We start from the raw sequence: 18,282 nt of genomic DNA on the forward strand, positions 1-18,282 counted from the left end.
AGAAAACAAACTGATAACAAACCTTGCCTTATTTTATCAGAAAAACAAACTAATGACAAAGCTCTTAGGCTGGCTTGCCTATCCACCTACCTTAGAATTAAAAATCAGAGGTGAGAAGGCTGCACAGGCACACCAGAGTGCACTTATAGACAGAGTAAGTCTGATTTGACTGTTTTCCTGCTGAAGACTGACTGACAATTAGGTTCTGTTATGGACATTTTCATAAAGTAAATGAACTAGATCAGTAGTTCCAAGGTTTTCAGAAATATGTAATAAACTTACATATAAGGAAATCTATCTTTTGCAGATACGTAAAACTTCTGGTAAAATTTTTAGATGTCAGTTTAAAAACACGCAGTGGGGTATATGGTTTTACCAGTTCTTTTGGTGGTACAGGAGTTAAAGTGTTTGAAAACCACTTTTGTTCATCAGTTGATTCTAACTGATCTCCTTATCCTGACTTTGCTTTTGAATTTCCTGCACTGTTAACATGCATTTATAAATTGACCTGCTTTTCAAAGATACAGGCATCCTAGGCAAATAAATGATGCAACAGTCCACACAATCCTGGATTGTCACAGTGCACGTTAACAAGGCTCTTAAGAAAGTTCAGTAAAGAAACCTGTTTAACCCATCTTTCCTCTAATGATGTGATTGGAGTACCTTTCTTTAATAACGCTATTCAGTGCCATGGACTTCACTAGGAAGTTCTGATTGTGGCGTACCTAGCACTCTAACTGAGGGATATAATTTTTTTCTAACTTCTCGAGCAATGTATCTCCCATATTTGTAAATATCCCTTTTTATATAGCCTTTCTGAGGAAAGTAGAACATGTAAGTTTTTTTTTCCGTAGATGAACATATTGAGAAATGTGGATAAGAAGGAGCACATAGGAGAACCTAGCTCTTCAATTAAAGTAGTTACATTGAAAAGCCTAATTTTAATGCACACAGTTGTTAGGACTTACTTTTGATTAAGCAGCTTTCATCTCAAATATTTATATTAAGAACATTTAATTACACTCCCCCCCAAAAGGCAATTTCTTGCATGAAAATTTCTCATGTTGAAAAAATTTCTCATTATTTTTTATATTAATAGAAAATGGTGGCTGTTCACCCAGCAGAAGTGGTCAATATACTCAACTGTTTCACCTTCAGTAAAGACAAACTAGTTGCTCTTGAACTGTTAGCTTCGTAAGTATTTCTTTCTTTTTACTTCATTGGAGAAAAATTTGGAAGACTTTTTAAACGCTTTTTAACTCATTAGTGTATGTTAATGTGTCAGTATTATATTAGTAAATGGAACTCTAATAAAATCTATGCAAGCATAGAGCTGAATTCTTATATCTAAGTATCTAGTGTGCTTATTACATATGGTTATAACTTATAAAATAGTGGGACTTATCGAGTTTATTTCAGTTTGTCTGCATTTCGGTGACTTGCTTTGCATTCCCACTCTGAATAACTTGAAAGGCTTGGTGATAAAGCCAGAGGACTTATAGTTAGATGGGTTCTTCCACATTCTGACAACGTGTTTTTTTTTTTGACTTAATATATACTTACTCTTTCTGGATCTTATTTTCCTCAGTTGTGAAAATAAGGATCTCATCTACTTAGTAGGGATGTGAACTTTAAATACTGTAAGATGTGTGAAAGCACCCAGCACGACATTTGAGAAAAGATTGGGATGAATGTAAGAGAAAAGAAACCTACTCTCCTATAATGTAAGAGTCCAGAAGTTGCTGTTTATTTACAGCATATGCATTTTTAAGTCCCTTATATATTTGTAAATGACTACAAAAAGCACAAAATTAAAATGAAGCATAGGTTAAACTTCATTTTTAGATCAACCATGATTTTTAGGCATTTAGCACATGGGTTTGTTTTATTGCCAGTAGCTCTCCTGACACTCGTTGAGAGGGTATATTTGCAAGAATCTCAAAATAGTGATTTTTATTTGAAGTATTACTTTGTTACTTTCAGGTAGCCAGATAAATGTCAGTTCAGTTATTATATTTACCATCTTCATATAAACATGTTATTTACATTCACCAATTAAAACTAAATAATCATACTCTCCTCATTATGTCATGGGGAAAAGCTTACTCAGATATATCTATGTATTAAATATGTGTGTCCAGCTTCTTAAATGAAAAGCTAAATTGTATTTGCTTGGTAGAAACATTGTTGATGCACAGAATTCTCGTCCCATTGAAGATCTGTTCAGGATAAATATGTCTGAGAAGAAACGGTGCAAGAGAGTGCTTGAACAGGTAATTTCCTCAAGATTGCTATATAAATGGTATGTTGGTTTTTCTGAATGCTGATGAAGAAAACAGTACAGTCTTACTCCTTTGTTAACTTTGTTGAATAACCTGACTGCTGTTATGTGATGGGTTAAGAATGACACCCCAGCAGTCTTTGGAGGGGGGACACTGGTGAATGAAGAGACGGCTTGAGAGTGAGAAGCCAGCCCTCAGCGTGAGCCTCATGGGGTGTTTATTCTCGGTCCCTTGGTAGCTCTGCCATGGCTCCAAGCTTTTGTCTTTCATTTTATGTATTTAGGAACTTGACTGTTTAAATTTGCTTTGTCATCGGGCTTATTTTCATCAAATTCATAAAAGATGAGTAATAAAGCAAGATTGCAGTTTTTAAATTTAAAATCTGTAAGAGTGGGGGAAGTAGTACTTGTCCAAGCCTAGAAAACTTGATTCGTCATCTAAGGCAGTTATTTCTTAGGATTGTGATGGTTGGAAACTGAATTAGCGATTAGAAACCCGCTTGAGGAAGGCGTGGACTGCTCCCCTAGGAGCTGCAGCTCAATCGTATTTAACCCTCACACCCTCCACCAAGCTCAGGAGAGTGGAGAACTTGCCTTAGTCATAAGTTACTGTAGCAAAAGCAAGATCTGAGCCCACGTTTCTTTACTTTAATAACTTCATTGAGTTTTTTGACTAAATTCTTTAAGGCCTTAGGCATTGACTACTGTAGTTTTCTTCCTTATGAAGCATTCTGATCATGTGACTTTCCCATCTCAGAAATAATCTGGGCCTGAGTCTTCTGTGGAATAGGTCCTTTAATCAATGTAAATTAGTACAACTTTTCTGAAAGGCAAACTTGAAGAGCCTTTAAAATGTTCATACCTTTTGACCCCAAAATTCTATTTCTAGGAATTTATACTAAGGAAATAAATAGAAACAACACATTCATATATAAGGGCACTCACCCTGGTACTATTTATAATAGCCAAAAATTGAGATGATTTTTCGGGTTGGAATGTTTAGTACGGGGCTGGATTATATAGCTAATAATATCATATATACCTGTAAAATACAGCATATATATATTTAACTTGATATTCTTATACGGTATAGATCCATTAGAATATATGTCACCTATTACAGTGTTTTTCATTCCTTTAATAAATATTTATTGAGCACTAATTCAGTATGTGTTAGGCACCATTTCAGAAGCTGGGGACACAATAATAAATAAGCTAGACCAAGATCTCATCCTTCAGTATATCTCATAATTATGTAACATTATGTTGAACACTAGTACCCAGAGAACTCTTACTTTTTCATCAGTATAGCTCTTTGGACACCCAATGTCCCATGTTACTGTTTGTGTTTTATCCACTAAGTTATGTAAACTTCTTCAGAGTGGAGACCGTGTCTCTTTCCTGGCTGTGCTCTCTTTGCCTTACCTGTAATGTGAGCTTGGTGTTTATTGAGTTGGACAGTGTTATTTCTTGGTCGTTGGAGAAATGAGACATATCAAATAGTAAATGGACTTCTTTGCACACAATTTACAAAATCCATTGTGAAGATATCTTCGTATAGGAGTCTATTATCTGTGACATTAAAAACATTATTACCATTTGAATAATTGCATTTAAATGAAGTGATTTTACGTATTAATTTGGGTCATGTTCACCAGTGGAAGTGCTGATTGATGTATGAGCAGATTGAACGTGATGCTGTTCCTTAATTCATGTTGTTTAGCAGGGCTTCCCAATATCCAGAATACTTAATTTGTGAGTTTATTTGATTTTTTTTTCTTTTAACCACCCTCTTCTTTGTTATTTTACAGGCTTTCAAGGCGGGCTGCAAAGCTCCTCATGCTATGATATCTTCTTGTGGAACAATCCCAGGAAATCCATATCCCAAAGGAAAACCTAGTCGCATAAATGGAATTTTCCCAGTAAGTATACTTTTGTGGCTATATATGAAACTTCTTCATATGAAATTGAGCATAGTTAATGATATTTAACGAAAATGCCAGTTGATGATGCGTATACAAAGGAAAGGGATTTTGCTATGTCAGGAACGTAATTCATAGATTCACTACTGAATGAAAGTTCATACATAAGCTGTATTAAACTATTTGCGTAAAATGTACAGAAGAACAAGCCAAATGGAAAAGAGGATGATTTGGTTTTATTTTTCCAAGTATTTTAGAAGCACTGATTTACATGTAGTAAAGGAGTATTTCTCAAATTCTCGGTATTCTGCAGACAGTTTCACAGTTAAGTGTGTTTGGGAAACTCTGAATGTAGCGTCTCCTTCCTGGAGAATCATGTTGCATAATAAAGGCTCTGAGAAGTCCCGTAAGAAAGACACTTGTTTTTGTATCACCCAGTGTTCCTCAGACTTCTTTGTGAAATAATTTTTTCATAGAATGGTATATTTTTATTGCAGTGTGACAAATAATCTTAAAACTTAGTGGATTGAAACAGTAAACATTTAGTATCTCATGCAGTTTCTATGTATCAGGAATCTAGGAAAGGCTTAGCTTGGTTCTCGCTCAGGGTTTCTCATGAGGCTGTAGTCATCTGACGGCTTGATTGAAACACAAGCCTAGCTTCCGAGGTGGCTCACTTACATGCCTGGCAAATTAGTGTTGTTGTTGGCAGGGGGTCTTTGTTCCTTGCCATAAGGACTTTTCCTTAGTGCTGCTTGAGTACCTCCTGACATGGCAGCCGACTTCCACCAGAGCAGATAGTCCTGGAGAAGGCCAGCGGAAGCTGTGTTTTCTCTTATCACTCAGACTTGGGAGTCAACGGCCATCATTTCTGGAATATCCTATTTGTTATACAGGTCAGTCCTATTCATTTGGAGGGCTGCACAAGGGCAGTAGGAGCTGAGGGTCACTGGGGGCCACCTTGGAAGCTGGCTTCCATACTAGTATGTACCATTTAGAACACATGCTATCAGGGGGACATGTTGTAATAGGGTGTCAACTTATTTTGATCTGTTAATTATAGCAGTCTTGAATGAGGTCAGTATAAGCTATCACACTGCTTATAGAAAACACCATTTTTTATTACCTATTTTCAACTGTAATACAAGAACTCTTTTTGATTCTTTGGGCGTTATACACTGTAACACTGGAGGTCTGTCTCTGGCTGTTCCTGTTGCGCAGAGGAAAAATTAGAACGTACTTTTTTTTTTTTAATAAAATTATTTATTTATTTTTGGCTGTGTTGGGTCTTCATTGCTGCATGCAGGCTTTCTCTAGTTGCGGCGAGCGGGGGCTACCCTTCGTTGCGGTGCACAGGCGTCTCATTGTGGTGGCTTCTCTTTGCTGCCGAGCACGGGCTCTAGGCGCGCGGGCTTCAGTAGTTGTGGCATGCGAGCTCAGTAGTTGTGGCTCGCGGGCTCTAGAGCGCAGGCTCAGTAGTTGTGGCTCACGGGCCTAGTCGCTCCGCGGCATGTGGGATCTTCCCGGACCAGGGCTCGAACCCGTGTCCCCTGCATTGGCAGGCAGATTCTTAACCACTGCACCACCAGGGAAGCCAAAAAAAATTAGAACATACTTTATCCTCTTCTGTCATCTCCATGTGTGTTGTGTGTTTCCTTCTACCTCTGTACGTGTTATGAGGGTTCTGTGGCAGAGGAGGGCCGAGGACTTGGTCAGCATCAGGCAGCCAGGGCAGGATTGGATTTGCAAGCCAAGGCCTTAATCTCCTACCAAGTTACGTCCTTTTCTGTGTAATACAGTGGACGTCTTGTTTTGTTCTGTTTTTGCTTTTGGGTTTGTTTGGGTTTTTTTAAGTCTCAATTATCTTTCCTTTTTCTTTTTTTTAATAGGGAACCCCTTTGAAGAAAGATGGTGAAGAGTGTACCAACGAAGGCAAAGGAATAGCTGCACGGATTCTCGGACCGTCCAAACCAGTATGTTTAGAAAATAAATGATGGAACAAGTCTTAACTCTTACATTTAGTTTTCTGTCTATTCAAGGCATAAGTTTCATTTTTGTGTTGTGAAGCTTAAAGTATACTAGAAACTCTAGGAAAGTGAATGGCCTAGGGAAGTATAGTGTAATTAGTTAACAGTGTTAAGGGCCCTATTGAGGTTTAATATCTTATTTTAAAGGTAGATGAACTGTTTTTACTTTTTTCTGCAGCCACATTCAGCTGTTTGCTTGGAGATGTGGAGTGCGGAGAGTTCACTTTAACGAAGGTTGTGGTTTGGTGGCTGAATTAGCATTAGTGTTAGTGAAGTAAGAATGGAGTTAGGAGGTGGAGAGTATTTTCAAGGAAGTGATTAGAATGATTGATTGGAATATGAACTGAACAGGAGAAGACAAGCCCGTGGGTTGAAGGATTGTTGGAGTTGACGTACTGGAGGCCTCCACACAGCCACTTTGCAGTCCTGCCTGCCCACCTGACAAGAACTCCAGTGGCAGTTGTTTATAGCAAGGTAGTCACAGACCATAGTCCTTGTGCAGGACTAGTACATCATCCAGGGCTGCCGTTATGAGCACTAGAGAGAGTCTGGGTCCCTTACCACCAGTGGATCCCCTCTGCTGCAGGGGCGTGAGTGCCAGCCCCCTCGAGTGGGTGTGCGTGCTCTAGCATCCTCTCTCTCTGTCTCTGTCTTTCTCTCTCTTTCTCTCTCTCTGTAGTTAAAAGTACAGCATGTGGCCTATCTTTGGATACCTCCGGTTCTCTGGAGATCAACCCTTTGAATGTTCCTTGTTACTTACATAAGTTCTATCAACTCTAAAATGAAAGATTTGTGGATTTCAAAAGGCAAAAAGACTAAGTTACTGAATTCATAATTCCAGTCTACGTTCTACTAGAGTTGTCAGAACGCCAGATGCTAAAGGAAATAGTGCTTTTTTCTTCCAAAAGGAGAAAAGAGGGTAAGAATGATAAGATGAATTCTCAGGAGGATGTTGGAAGTTCTTGAGTAGCTGTTCCATAGGAGGAGATAGGAATTCTTGGATTAATTTAGACTGGGTCAGAGAAGAATCTGCTGTTTAGGATAAGGTTTGGCCCCTCGTTGGAGATGATTTACAACTGAAATAAAAAATAAACACCTCCACAGCAGTATTTGGCAGGATCTATCTTTGGAATTTAATAGGAACCACATTTATTAAAGCCATTTTCCTCATTTGTAGCATGTATTAGTGCAGTGGCATTTGATATGCTGGGGCATTTTTGGCCTCTTAGGCCTAAATGTTTTGAAAGACAAGCTGTAGTTTGTTTTGCCAGGAGACGGCTTACTTGATTTTCTCCTAACCGCTGTTCTTTCCCCCTCATTTAGCCTCCTTCAACATACAATCCACATAAACCCGTTCCTTATCCGATACCTCCATGCCGGCCACATGCAACTATTGCACCAAGTAAGGCGCTCTTTCAGATTTTACTTTTTTTTCTTTTTGCTCTTTATTTATTAAGTTGAAAGTAAATGTTGATATATGTACTTTGGAAATCTGGAGCACTTATGAAATATGCTGTCATGAGCTTTATTTACCATGTGTCTTGGTCTACAACAATGCAGAAGACAGAGCTTATTTAGGATATTTTCCTTTTGATAAATTAATTGTATATTACTTCTCATCATTAATTATTTTTATGGGTTTTTGCTTATGGGTAAATCATCTTGAATCCCTTTTTGATAGTTGGTATTCAAAGGCATCATTAATGCATTTAACTTAAAAAGGCCGAGTGTGTGTGCTTGACAGAAAAGGCAGATAATTTAGATCTGGCTGGTTCTGACCACCATGCCCTTCAGTGAGTTATGTCTGGAGCGAGCCTGCAGTGGGAAATAGAAGTCTCTGGTGGTCTCATTTGATTTCACTTTTCACTCAACCGTAGACCCAAACCTCTGTGTAAAATGCAACTGTACTATATAACAGTTTTAGAAATAAATTAGATAGCTGCGTCAATACAGTTTGAATTCAGAATGATGCTAAATTTTATATATTTTTTTCTATTATATTTTTATTTTAGGTGCTTATAACAATGCAGGTCTGGTACCATTAGCCAATGTCATAGCTCCAGGTGTGCCCCCTCCACCTCCATATACTCCTAATCCAGTAGCAGCAGGTAAAATCATGTTGTTACGGGGTATTAAAAGTCAATAACTTGTACATGGTACACTTGGAGGGGGCGGTTGTGGGATGTGGTGGTGTCCTAATGGAGCACAGCCCCGGAGCATGATGATGGATCTGAGTGCGACATACAGGTTCCACTAGAGCAGCCTCAGCCCACATGTGTGAACACGAGCATGTTGTAGAAACAAGAACCATTCTTCATGAGCAGGAAACTGACAGGCTGTGGAAAAGCATCACCGACTTAATGCGTGTCGCCATTTGGGCACATTCTGTCTGCCGCGGGGAGGAAAGGCTTGTAAGAAGGTGCTCAGGGGGCTGAACCTCCCCAGCATATTCCAGTTCAGCCTTTTTCTTTGGGCCCATTGGGAATACGGGATATGAAGTGTAAATATTTTTCTCTATCTTGTCAAATTGTTTTCCAAAAAGACTGCACCTGTTTATACCTGCCAGTGAGGGTATGTGAGCATAGGGTTTCTTCACACCCTTTCAAAATGGGATATTATCAGTTTGGGGCTTTTTTTTTTCTTTTTTACTTTTGCCAATCTGATAAGGCTGATTTAGCTGCTTTCTCCTTTTGTCTGTCTTTTACAAAAGTTTAATTTTTATTTCGATCAGTTATTGTTTATTTGACTCTCCTGAGTTTTAGGTCTTGTTTAGGAAACCCCTTCCCATTTCAACATTGTGACATCTACATTCTCTAATTACTATTGTAGTGATTCTTTTTAAATGTAGAGCTTTTCATTCACTTGCCATTTATTTCTGTATATGTGTAGGGTAGGGATAGAACTTAAAGTAAGTTCTGTCTTAATTTAATTCTGCCCTTCCCGGAGACTCAAAGTTACTTTCTAGTGTTTAATAAATTCTTTTTTTCTAGCCAGAGTGGCTCCGTTGTTCGCAGCTGAGTACTCTGACTAAAGTTGCAAAACATTTTTTCCAAAATTTGTCATTTTATTTCTTGCCCTTGTTTATGGTACCTCTTGCCCTTAGAGTTTTACATTTTTGCATAGACAGAGGCTGTGAAAGAAACGCTGGAACCAAGTTACCTTAGTTTAGAAATTCTTAACCCTAGGTAGTCCAGGCAATTTAGGCCTTGTAAGATTCCTACTCCCTCTGGAATTTATTTTCACATAGGGGTGAAATATAGGTTCATCTTAATTTTTTTTGCGGATGGTAGTCAGTCCATTCATGCCAACAGTCTTTATTAACTAATCTGTTTTCCCTGGTGATTTGAAATAATACATTTATCTTCAGTTTTCATTTACACACATGGCTCTATTCTGGGTTCCTTATTCTGTTCCAATCTAGTGACTTTATGTTGTGATGATACCATATTGATTTGATTAGCAGATTTATAGTATATTCTGACATCTGATAAGGTTAGCTTTCTCTCACTATATTTTCATACTTTTCTTATCCATTTTTGGAAATTGATTCTTCCATCTGAACTTTAAGGTCATTTTATGCAGTTAAAAAGAGTTGAATTTATGTATTTATAGTTACATAGTAATCTGGGGATACCTGACATTTTTACGATACTAAGTTTTACCACTCAATCATATGTATGTCTTTAAATCCTGTCAAATGGTAGTGTCTTTCCCCCAGGCCTTGTGAGAAGTTTTTTTTGTTTTTGCTTTTTAATTGAGTTATAGTTGATTTACAATGTTGTGTTAATTTCTCCTTCTTTCAAGAAGATTTTGTAGTTTTCTTCATGCAGGTTCTTTGCCTTAGGTTTGTGTCTCGGGATTTTAGAGGGTTTGTTTTTGTTTGTTTGTTTTTGTTTTTTGTTACAATTATGAATGGATATTTCATTTCTAGGTACTTCCTACTGATTCCCTATTGTAGTTTTTTTTTTCTTGAAAGTCTCTTGAATTTTCTGGGTATAAAATGTCAGCTGACTTACACTTTACTATAACTTTTTTCCCTCTGGCCTTATTGGGTATTGACCCTTATTGGGTCCTCACTCCTTTTCGTTTTCATTTTTCAAAAGTGTTTTGCCTGTATATTTTCAAATTTCTTTTTTTTAGGGTTTTGTTTATTTGGTTTTGTTTGTTTAGTTGTTTTGTAAATTATATATAGCTGGAATCTGAGTTTTTAAACCAGTGGGGAAGAGACTTAATAGGAATTTCTGATAATCATAAAAATTACATATTTGTTCTTAGTCCTTCCATTTTATTTTTGTACTCATTATTATTCTTTTATCCTAGTTTTTTATTTTCTTTATTTTTGTTTACTTGGATTAAATTGCTTTTTAATATATTTTTTTTTTATTTTCTAGTAAGACTAAATTTATTCAATACCCTAGTAAAAGTTTTGATTATAAGTATCCAACAGTATAAAAAGTACAAAACAGATTTGTAGATTTCTAATATATTAATACAAAGTGCATGACTACATACAGTACATCCTACAGGCAAAGAGAGGTGGAAGGGGAAAAAGAAGACTGTGGTTGAGGTCTAGTAATAAATAAATAAATACAGAAGTAGAGATGATCCATATTATAGTATATTCTACCACCAATACTGCAGCCAAAATATACAAAAAAAAGAGAGAGAGAAAAAAACCATTTCAAAATAACTCAGGAGGAAGATGATAATGGCTGGGATTCTTGTAATACACCTCAAAGTCTGTGGGAGAGCTGACCCAACTCACTATGTAGTCTGTGCATATGGTGGCTTGTAGTTTTTTCCAAAGGAAGAAATATAAAATTTTAAGTTTAGATTAAGAACTATAAAACTATAGCGTACCCATAAAAATTGGCTCACTCCTTCTTGTTATTTATACTATCCAATCTTTAAAATCCAGTTTTAAAAATAAGCACTGAGCCATGTTATTACAAGGTAGGCAAATGATCCTCCCGCATTATGAAAAGTCTGAACTGGTGATATATTCTTCCTGAACTTTTAGAAAAGAGGCAATAGATAGTACTTTGGTTTGGGTTCAAGTAAAAGGCTTTTAATGAAGGTTTTACAGTTGAAGAGCTCCACGTTTAGGATGTATCATCTAACACCTTAGTGTTCAGAAAGTCTGACTAAAAGAAACCAAACCAAAACCAACCCACTCAGCATTAACACACACCTCTTTTCTTTTAGTAGAATTTTACTTTAATATAGAATGAAAAATAAAAAACAAAAACCCAAAACCCAAAACCCTAATAGGTTAAAACAAGTCAAACAACCATTCTACATAGATAAAACCTTCACAAAGGTCAACCGAAGTAATCCAGCGGTAAAACTGAATTGTGCAGATTTTCAATGAAGTCACCAGTCATGTAACATAAACAAATTATTTACACACTTTCAAGCCCTCTAAGAAATGTGCCCCAAGAAGCATTAACCTTTGTGTTTTTCATGTGCCATCCTGAAGACTTGCACATTTTATTTTTCAGATAATTTAACATTTTTAATAGAGTGCATTCTCTACCAAGGGGTAATGCTTTGGTACTATTCATATAGGATTGCCTATCCTAAAGATTTGACATTTCCCCAAGAGGAACTTTGATTCTGCTTTAGAAGTTTCATATAAATTAAAAACTTTATCAAATATCAATATGGAGGGAGGTGACACAGGATGCAACATATACAGTCAAGTTACCTCTGTATATTTAGAAATTACTCCTTCAAGATATTCGCACTAGAGAGCTTAGTCTGTCCTGCTTAATATTCAGTAGTACAAGTTTGAATCATCAGAACCTTGGCAACACCTTAATGTTTCAAAGTTATTAACAGCTACCTCTAGGGGCAAGTCTGTGTTTACTGAGTTATGACAAATTTATTATAACGAAGGAGAACAAGTGTAGCCAGCCATCTTAAAAAATGCCCCAACCACTGCTTCTCAATATAGAAAGACTAAAACTACATATGTTTATCATACAACAAATCCCATCTCTGTCCCCTGAAATTCCCCTAATTTCATTCATTAGAAGGGGATTTTTAAAAAAAGCCTTAAAGAGCACTTTACAGCAGCATTCAGCTTTCCTATGAAATACTCAGCATCTTAAATATTATGTACACTTCTTTTTTTTCTTTTAGTCAGCTAGATACTGGCTTCAGACTTTGTGGAACTGGAGGGAAAATAACCCACTCAAAACTATTCTAGAAATCATCTTTTGGCAGAATAACAGGTATCCAAGTTAAAAATAGGAGGGTCATTTTGTTGGTGTTTTCCAAAATTTAAATCATTTTTTGTTCCCCTTCTACATAAACCTCAGTCACCACTCCTGAGTGGAGATGGGCAGAGGCTCTGGCCCCTGTTCCTCCGGCTTCTCAGCAGCTGCTTTCTTATTGCTGCAGCAAGACTTGAATAGATGTGTGTCAATGAGGACTTCCCCAAAACGGCCTTTATAGATAATGCCACAGCATATTTTCTGCCTTTTCCAGTATGTGAGATCTAAAAAGGAAAACACTGGCGTTCTGTTAGAGCCAGAAGCCATCTCTGTATCTGACTGGTTACTATAACAAGGAGATTGAGCTGGAGAGGCACTTGAGGTGGTACTGTGAGCATCAGAATTGTGACGTTTAAATTCCTTCTGCAGTTTACTGATCTGGTTGCTTTTTATCCTGTTTCCACATAGAGTTTTCACTTTCTTTGGTTTCAGTGTAGTCTTTAGACTGGGTCCTGCCCTTGCATCTACCACATGATTCCAGTTTTTTTTTGATCCTGCTGGCAATTTCTTCCATCTTTTCACAAGCAGGACACAGGCATTACAGATGTCTCCTGAACGAGTCTCATGTAACCCAAAACAGCTCTGGAAGTCCTTTTCATAGCGTTTACTGTCAGTGAATCGAGAACTGGAGGATTTAGCTCTGCAAATACAGCAGCCCTCTATACTTCGGTACATCTTTGGCTTGTGAAAACCAAACATCTTTTCTTCTGGGCAATAGTCTGCCAAAAGCAGACGTTCCACGCGCAATAACGTTCCCGAGGTGCGGAGTACACGCCAAGCCAAGCCCACCTCCAAACGCTCCCTCCTCCTCAACTGCCTTGTCTAGAAAGATTGTCTTCTGCAGTTCTTGCTTTTTAATATTTTTAACACCTTTTGTTTCCTTGCCCCTACCCAAGCTTAGAATTTCCGTCTTTAATATCACTAGTGATTGCCTTCATATTCTTAATGGTTGTCAGTGTACAGAAATTAAAAACAGCTGTCCTACGTTCCACCATTGACTTCCTTACTCCCTCTCCTTTTTCATCAATTTGTGTATTTTGATGGACTACTATAACATTTTTCTTTCTGTGCCTCTGAACTCATGGCTTCTTAACTGTTTCTTCTATGATGCCCTGTCCTCATATACTCATTCTAATTTTCATCTAGTAGAAAATTTCTCTAAGTAGCTTTTTCAAAAAGGGTGCATGTGTAGGGTTGTAGATGAGAAACCCAATTCCCGTTTTCTTTTCTTTATTAGAAAAGTAGTCTCTTTCTATAAGCTTACAAAGAAAATATTCCGTATCTTCAGAGTTCATAAATGTCTTTAATCTTGGAGTTCAGATATTTCGCCAGGACGTCTAGGTGTGGATCTTATCGTTGATCTTTCCTGGAACTCTTTAAGCCCTGTGGATATGAAAACTCAAGTCTTTAAAGCTTAGGAAAATTTTGTTCTTATATTTCTTTAATTAATGCTTTTTCATCTGTTCTTTTTTTTCTCCTAATACTCTTCTTTTGCACTGTATTTATTTTAAGTCTCTCAGCTATTCATTTATGATACCCTTTTTTTTTGTATTTTTGCCATTTTAAATGGAATTTTTGTTAATTTTCAACTAAGTAATTTGGCTTTCAGCAATGTTATTTTTAATCTTCATCATTCTTTTCATTTATTAATTTGGAGATAGATTTTTATATCTAAAGTCTTCACCTTCTCTGCTTGCAGTATTTTCTTGCAGTATTTTGTGTATATATGTTCTTAATCTGCATTACAGGATTTTAAAGTTCTTTTTCTTTCTTTCATGGACTCTCCATTGATAGACACCATCTGTTCAGTCGTTTATTTATACTAAGTCCCTTAAACAAGCTGTGATCGTTTTTGCTCACCATGTCAGGGCTTGTGGGTTCCCTTTGCACCTTATGCCTGTCACACTGTTGGTTTCTTGGGCAGTTATTGTCAAGCCATGCGAGGTCATTTTTTTCCATTGGTATCTTTGACCTGTTCGGTTAGACAGGTCCTTTCCCATGGGGGTGGGGAGGTGTGTGCTTTAGGTTGTCGGTCTCACAGGATTCAAGTCAGCCTCAACTAGGGTAGTTCTCCCTGACACCTCCTAGCATAGGGTCTTTTCTGGAACTGAGTACAGCAAGTAGGCAGAGCCACTTTCTTTCAGTTTGCTTTGTGATCCATGTGGCTCGTGAGATTGGCTCCTCCGATGGCAGTAGATTCTGCCCTCAGCATCCACCTTCCACTTCCCAGTCTCCTCCCTGTTGTAGGCACTGGTGCCCAGCAGTGACTGTCGGCCTAGCCAGTGACAGTGGCTCCTCACTGCCCTCTTGCTGCACTTTCTCCTAGATGGCACACTCAGGCCATCATCTTTCCCAAAAGCTTTCTTAAATATATCTATAAAATAACAATGTTTGCTTAAAGCCTGGTAAGTTAAGGAGAAATGCTGGGAATCAGTTGCTCATAATCCTAGCAATCTTCATATAGTTACTACTATGATTTTTGTTTATTTCCTTTCTTTTTCTATAGGCATATATTGTTTTTCCTAACACAGTATACATACATATCCTGGATTTTTCTTTTTTTGACCCCAGTCTCTGATTATTATGGTGGTGAATAATTTGTTTAAAGCTTGAAATCAACTTTTATTTATTTATTTATTTTCACATAGAGAATGAAGACCTTTCCAATCAGTCAAAACCTACACAGAATCCAGGTAAGTACCAAATTTGATCCAGAGATAACTGATGTCTGTCCTGGCTCCCTGCTCTGTTATTCACTGAGATCAGTTTGAGTTGAGTGTATTTGTAATCTTTATGCTTTGGGAAAGTTCCTGGTTAAAAAATTTAATCGATACTTGCTGAAAGTGGCTTAATAGCGGTACATTTTATACATACAACATGAAATGCACATACTAACTGGATTTAAGAATAACCATATGCCTTTGTATCCTGTTTGTAAAACTTTCAAGCAATCAAAGTGCTAGGTGGCATTATATCTGTGTTCACTTTATATTATGTGATATTTGAAGTCTCATTTTTTAAAATATATAAACAATTTCTTTTTGATAAAAACCCTTTTTGACAAATGCTACGTCAGATATATCTTTTAGACTTGATTATTTCAATAAGTATTTGGGGTAGTGTAATTTAATATAAGAAAAGAAGAAAATTTAATTTAAGAAAAGAAGACAGGACACCAGAGCAGAAAGTGGAATTGGAAGAGGAACGAACGTGAGACGTGGTCCATGGTGCCTGCAGGTGGCAGCAGCACTGTATCAGTTTCTTCTCCCCCTAGTTGAAGATGTGCGTGGTCAGGAAAGAGATGCCTTCTGGTGTGAGACAAAACCTGGACCAGTTCTTGTGTAGCAAAGTAGCACATGAATCTAATCGTTATGGTGCACGGTTAGGAGTCTTGGTGGGAGAATTCCATTCCCTAAGAATGTGCCGAAACAGTGCTTTTTAGCTGGTAGATTCTAAGGAGGTAGCATAGCAGGGTGGCAAGGACACTGAGATGTCAGGACATACAGTTTTTGATCCTGGCTCTGGCACCACCCAGCTTTGTAACCTTGAGCAGCTTATTTAGCTTCTATGAAAAAGAGATTAAGGAACCTTCAGCCTTTATGCTCAGCTTCATTAAAAGATTTGTTTCTGAGGAGAAGCAGCAGATTAAGTGTCATAAGTTATTCCTTTGTCATTCCTTTGTTAGGAATAGCACACTTTGTTTTCCTTTGCTATGTTAGGTTAGCATGATTAAGTTTTTCTTTTTCCTTTTTGAACCATATTAAGAAACAAAAATAAATACAAACTAGTATAATGCTTAAGAACGAGGGTCTCATAGACCTGGGTTCAAATCCTGGTTCTCCCACTTCATAGCTGCATGACCTTTTTATCATCATCATCATCATTATTACTGTGATAAGGTCTCACTTAATGAGATCTACCCTCTTAACAAATTGTTAAGTACACAATACAGTATTGTTAACTGTAGGCACAATGTTGTACAGCTGATCTCTAGAACTTACTCATCTTGCATAACTGAAACTTTATATCCTTTGAACACCACTTAATAGCTGCATGATCTTTTAACAGGTTGCTTAATCACATCAAGGCTGAGATTGCCAATCTATAAAATGGAGGTGTTAGTGCCTATCTCGGGGGGTTATGTGAGGACAAATGAAATGACGAGTGTAAAGTACTTAGCACAGGACCTAACACATAGTGTTTTATGGTTAACAACCAAATTAGATGACAGGAAAGTGATATTTGTCCTGGTATGGTTCTCAGGGGTTCATTTTTGTTGTGTTCCATTGTAACTGCAGGCACTGTGATTAATAGTACATCGCTTTTGTGTTATTATATGAAAAGATCTCCCACAGAGGCTGCTATAAAGAACACTGTGGGACAGCTTGGTTTTACCTTGCCATCTGTCATTAACTACATGGTCCTCAGCATGAAGTTAATAAATAAGACAGTGAATTCTCAAATGCTTCCCAACCAAATGTTTCCCAACCAATGTTAACCTAAATAATTTTTTGATACATTATTTACATACACAAAACTGGGCATATATTCCTTGTGCTTCTAATTCTTGTAAAACAATTTGAATACAAAGATAAAAGTCATTTTCATATATACTCTAAATTGATAGCTATCTTTGATACTAAATTAACTGCTTATGACATGACTATGGTATGAACTACAGATCTTTTGAGTTTGACGTTTATATATTTATATATTACTATTTGTCAATTCTCCTATCATATTTATTTTCTAAAACAGCTGTAAAATTTGTTTAGCCCAAGGCAGCACCCTTTGGCCATCACTTAGTACAAATGAATTATGTAGATGCGGGTTTCCTCTGTTCTTTTCCTATGGTCCCTTCTCCACCCGCGATTAACACAGTGCACTACTTCATTGACCATGTCAGCTTCCTTATGTCCAGAGTCTTTATTTTGCATAGATTTAAAAATTTAAGTCTTAGTCCATGAAAATGTCTTTCAGTTGATGATCCCTGGAAAAGGAATATTCTCTGTTTACAGCTGAACAGACTTCGATGTGAGTATAGCAGTATAGCATTCCATTTGGCACCAACAAGATCATCAGAGGCCAATGCTTTCATTAAACTGATTCAGGGAGGAAACCCAGATCATCCCCAAAATGCTTGTATGATTTGTAGAGTTTATCAGAATGAAAGTATTGTAGCAAACTCTAGAAGTCTTGAGAATAAGTCTTTGGGTGGGTTTGAGGACTGTAGTTGAGGTAATCATGATGTATCCAGTGCAGCAAACACTTATTAAACACACAGATGCCATGCACTGGGCTAGGCGTGAAGACTCTAAAGATGAATTAGACAAGGCTTTTGCTGCTAAAGGAGCTCCTAGGACCAGCCAAGTGAAGTTAGAGGTTAAGATATGTAGAGGAGTCAATATGAGAGAATGCTTGGGGGAAAAACTGGATAGATTGATAATCTGGAATATTAAGTTCAACTCACAGAGTGGCAACCAAGCATACTGGAGAGATGGCCTGAATCCTAGATGGCCTTGTATGCCTCTAAAAATGATGAAATGATGTCCTGAAAGCTCTTAAGAGGGGAAATGACTTGTATTATTACTCTAGACAAGTGGTTTGAGAGAATTAAAAGTACACCAACACTAATTACAATTAAATTCTTTGAATTTTTTAAAGAAAAAATGGGAAACTGAAAGGAAAGTTTATTTGCTCACTTGTCAAGGCTTCCTCACTGTAAATTGGAAGGCTATTCTGAGCAGAGTCTAGAACTCAGCTGGATCTAACTG

The 18,282-nt window shown here is 37.3% G+C and overlaps 2 protein-coding genes across 4 annotated transcripts in view; one reads left to right on the forward strand and one right to left on the reverse strand.

The window, feature by feature from the left end:
• Positions 1 to 18,282, forward strand: part of PROSER1 (proline and serine rich 1) — a 30,171-nt gene that overhangs the window by 7,232 nt on the left and 4,657 nt on the right. For 2 of the 3 annotated variants that reach the window (XM_061170627.1, XM_061170628.1), the window contains exons 5-12: positions 1,100 to 1,194; positions 2,180 to 2,273; positions 4,093 to 4,203; positions 6,093 to 6,176; positions 7,554 to 7,632; positions 8,243 to 8,338; positions 15,157 to 15,201; positions 17,489 to 17,542. In XM_061170627.1, coding sequence (XP_061026610.1) covers positions 1,100 to 1,194; positions 2,180 to 2,273; positions 4,093 to 4,203; positions 6,093 to 6,176; positions 7,554 to 7,632; positions 8,243 to 8,338; positions 15,157 to 15,201; positions 17,489 to 17,542 — 658 coding nt within the window. The remainder of the gene's footprint in view (positions 1 to 1,099; positions 1,195 to 2,179; positions 2,274 to 4,092; positions 4,204 to 6,092; positions 6,177 to 7,553; positions 7,633 to 8,242; positions 8,339 to 15,156; positions 15,202 to 17,488; positions 17,543 to 18,282) is intronic. The other variant, XM_061170629.1, reaches the window with a different exon arrangement.
• LOC133076421 (SIN3-HDAC complex-associated factor-like) lies at positions 12,387 to 13,327 on the reverse strand. Its single transcript, XM_061170950.1, has one exon. The coding sequence runs from the start codon at positions 13,205 to 13,207 to the stop codon at positions 12,554 to 12,556; it is 654 nt and encodes a 217-aa protein (XP_061026933.1). The 5' UTR covers positions 13,208 to 13,327; the 3' UTR covers positions 12,387 to 12,553.

Source organism: Eubalaena glacialis, chromosome 16 (genome assembly GCF_028564815.1).
Source record: "Eubalaena glacialis isolate mEubGla1 chromosome 16, mEubGla1.1.hap2.+ XY, whole genome shotgun sequence".
NCBI lineage: Eukaryota > Metazoa > Chordata > Mammalia > Artiodactyla > Balaenidae > Eubalaena > Eubalaena glacialis.

Excerpts from the sequence above, each read along its gene's own strand:
- LOC133076421 (XM_061170950.1), bottom strand. The coding sequence starts at position 13,207 with ATGTTTGGTTTTCACAAGCCAAAGATGTACCGAAGTATAGAGGGCTGC.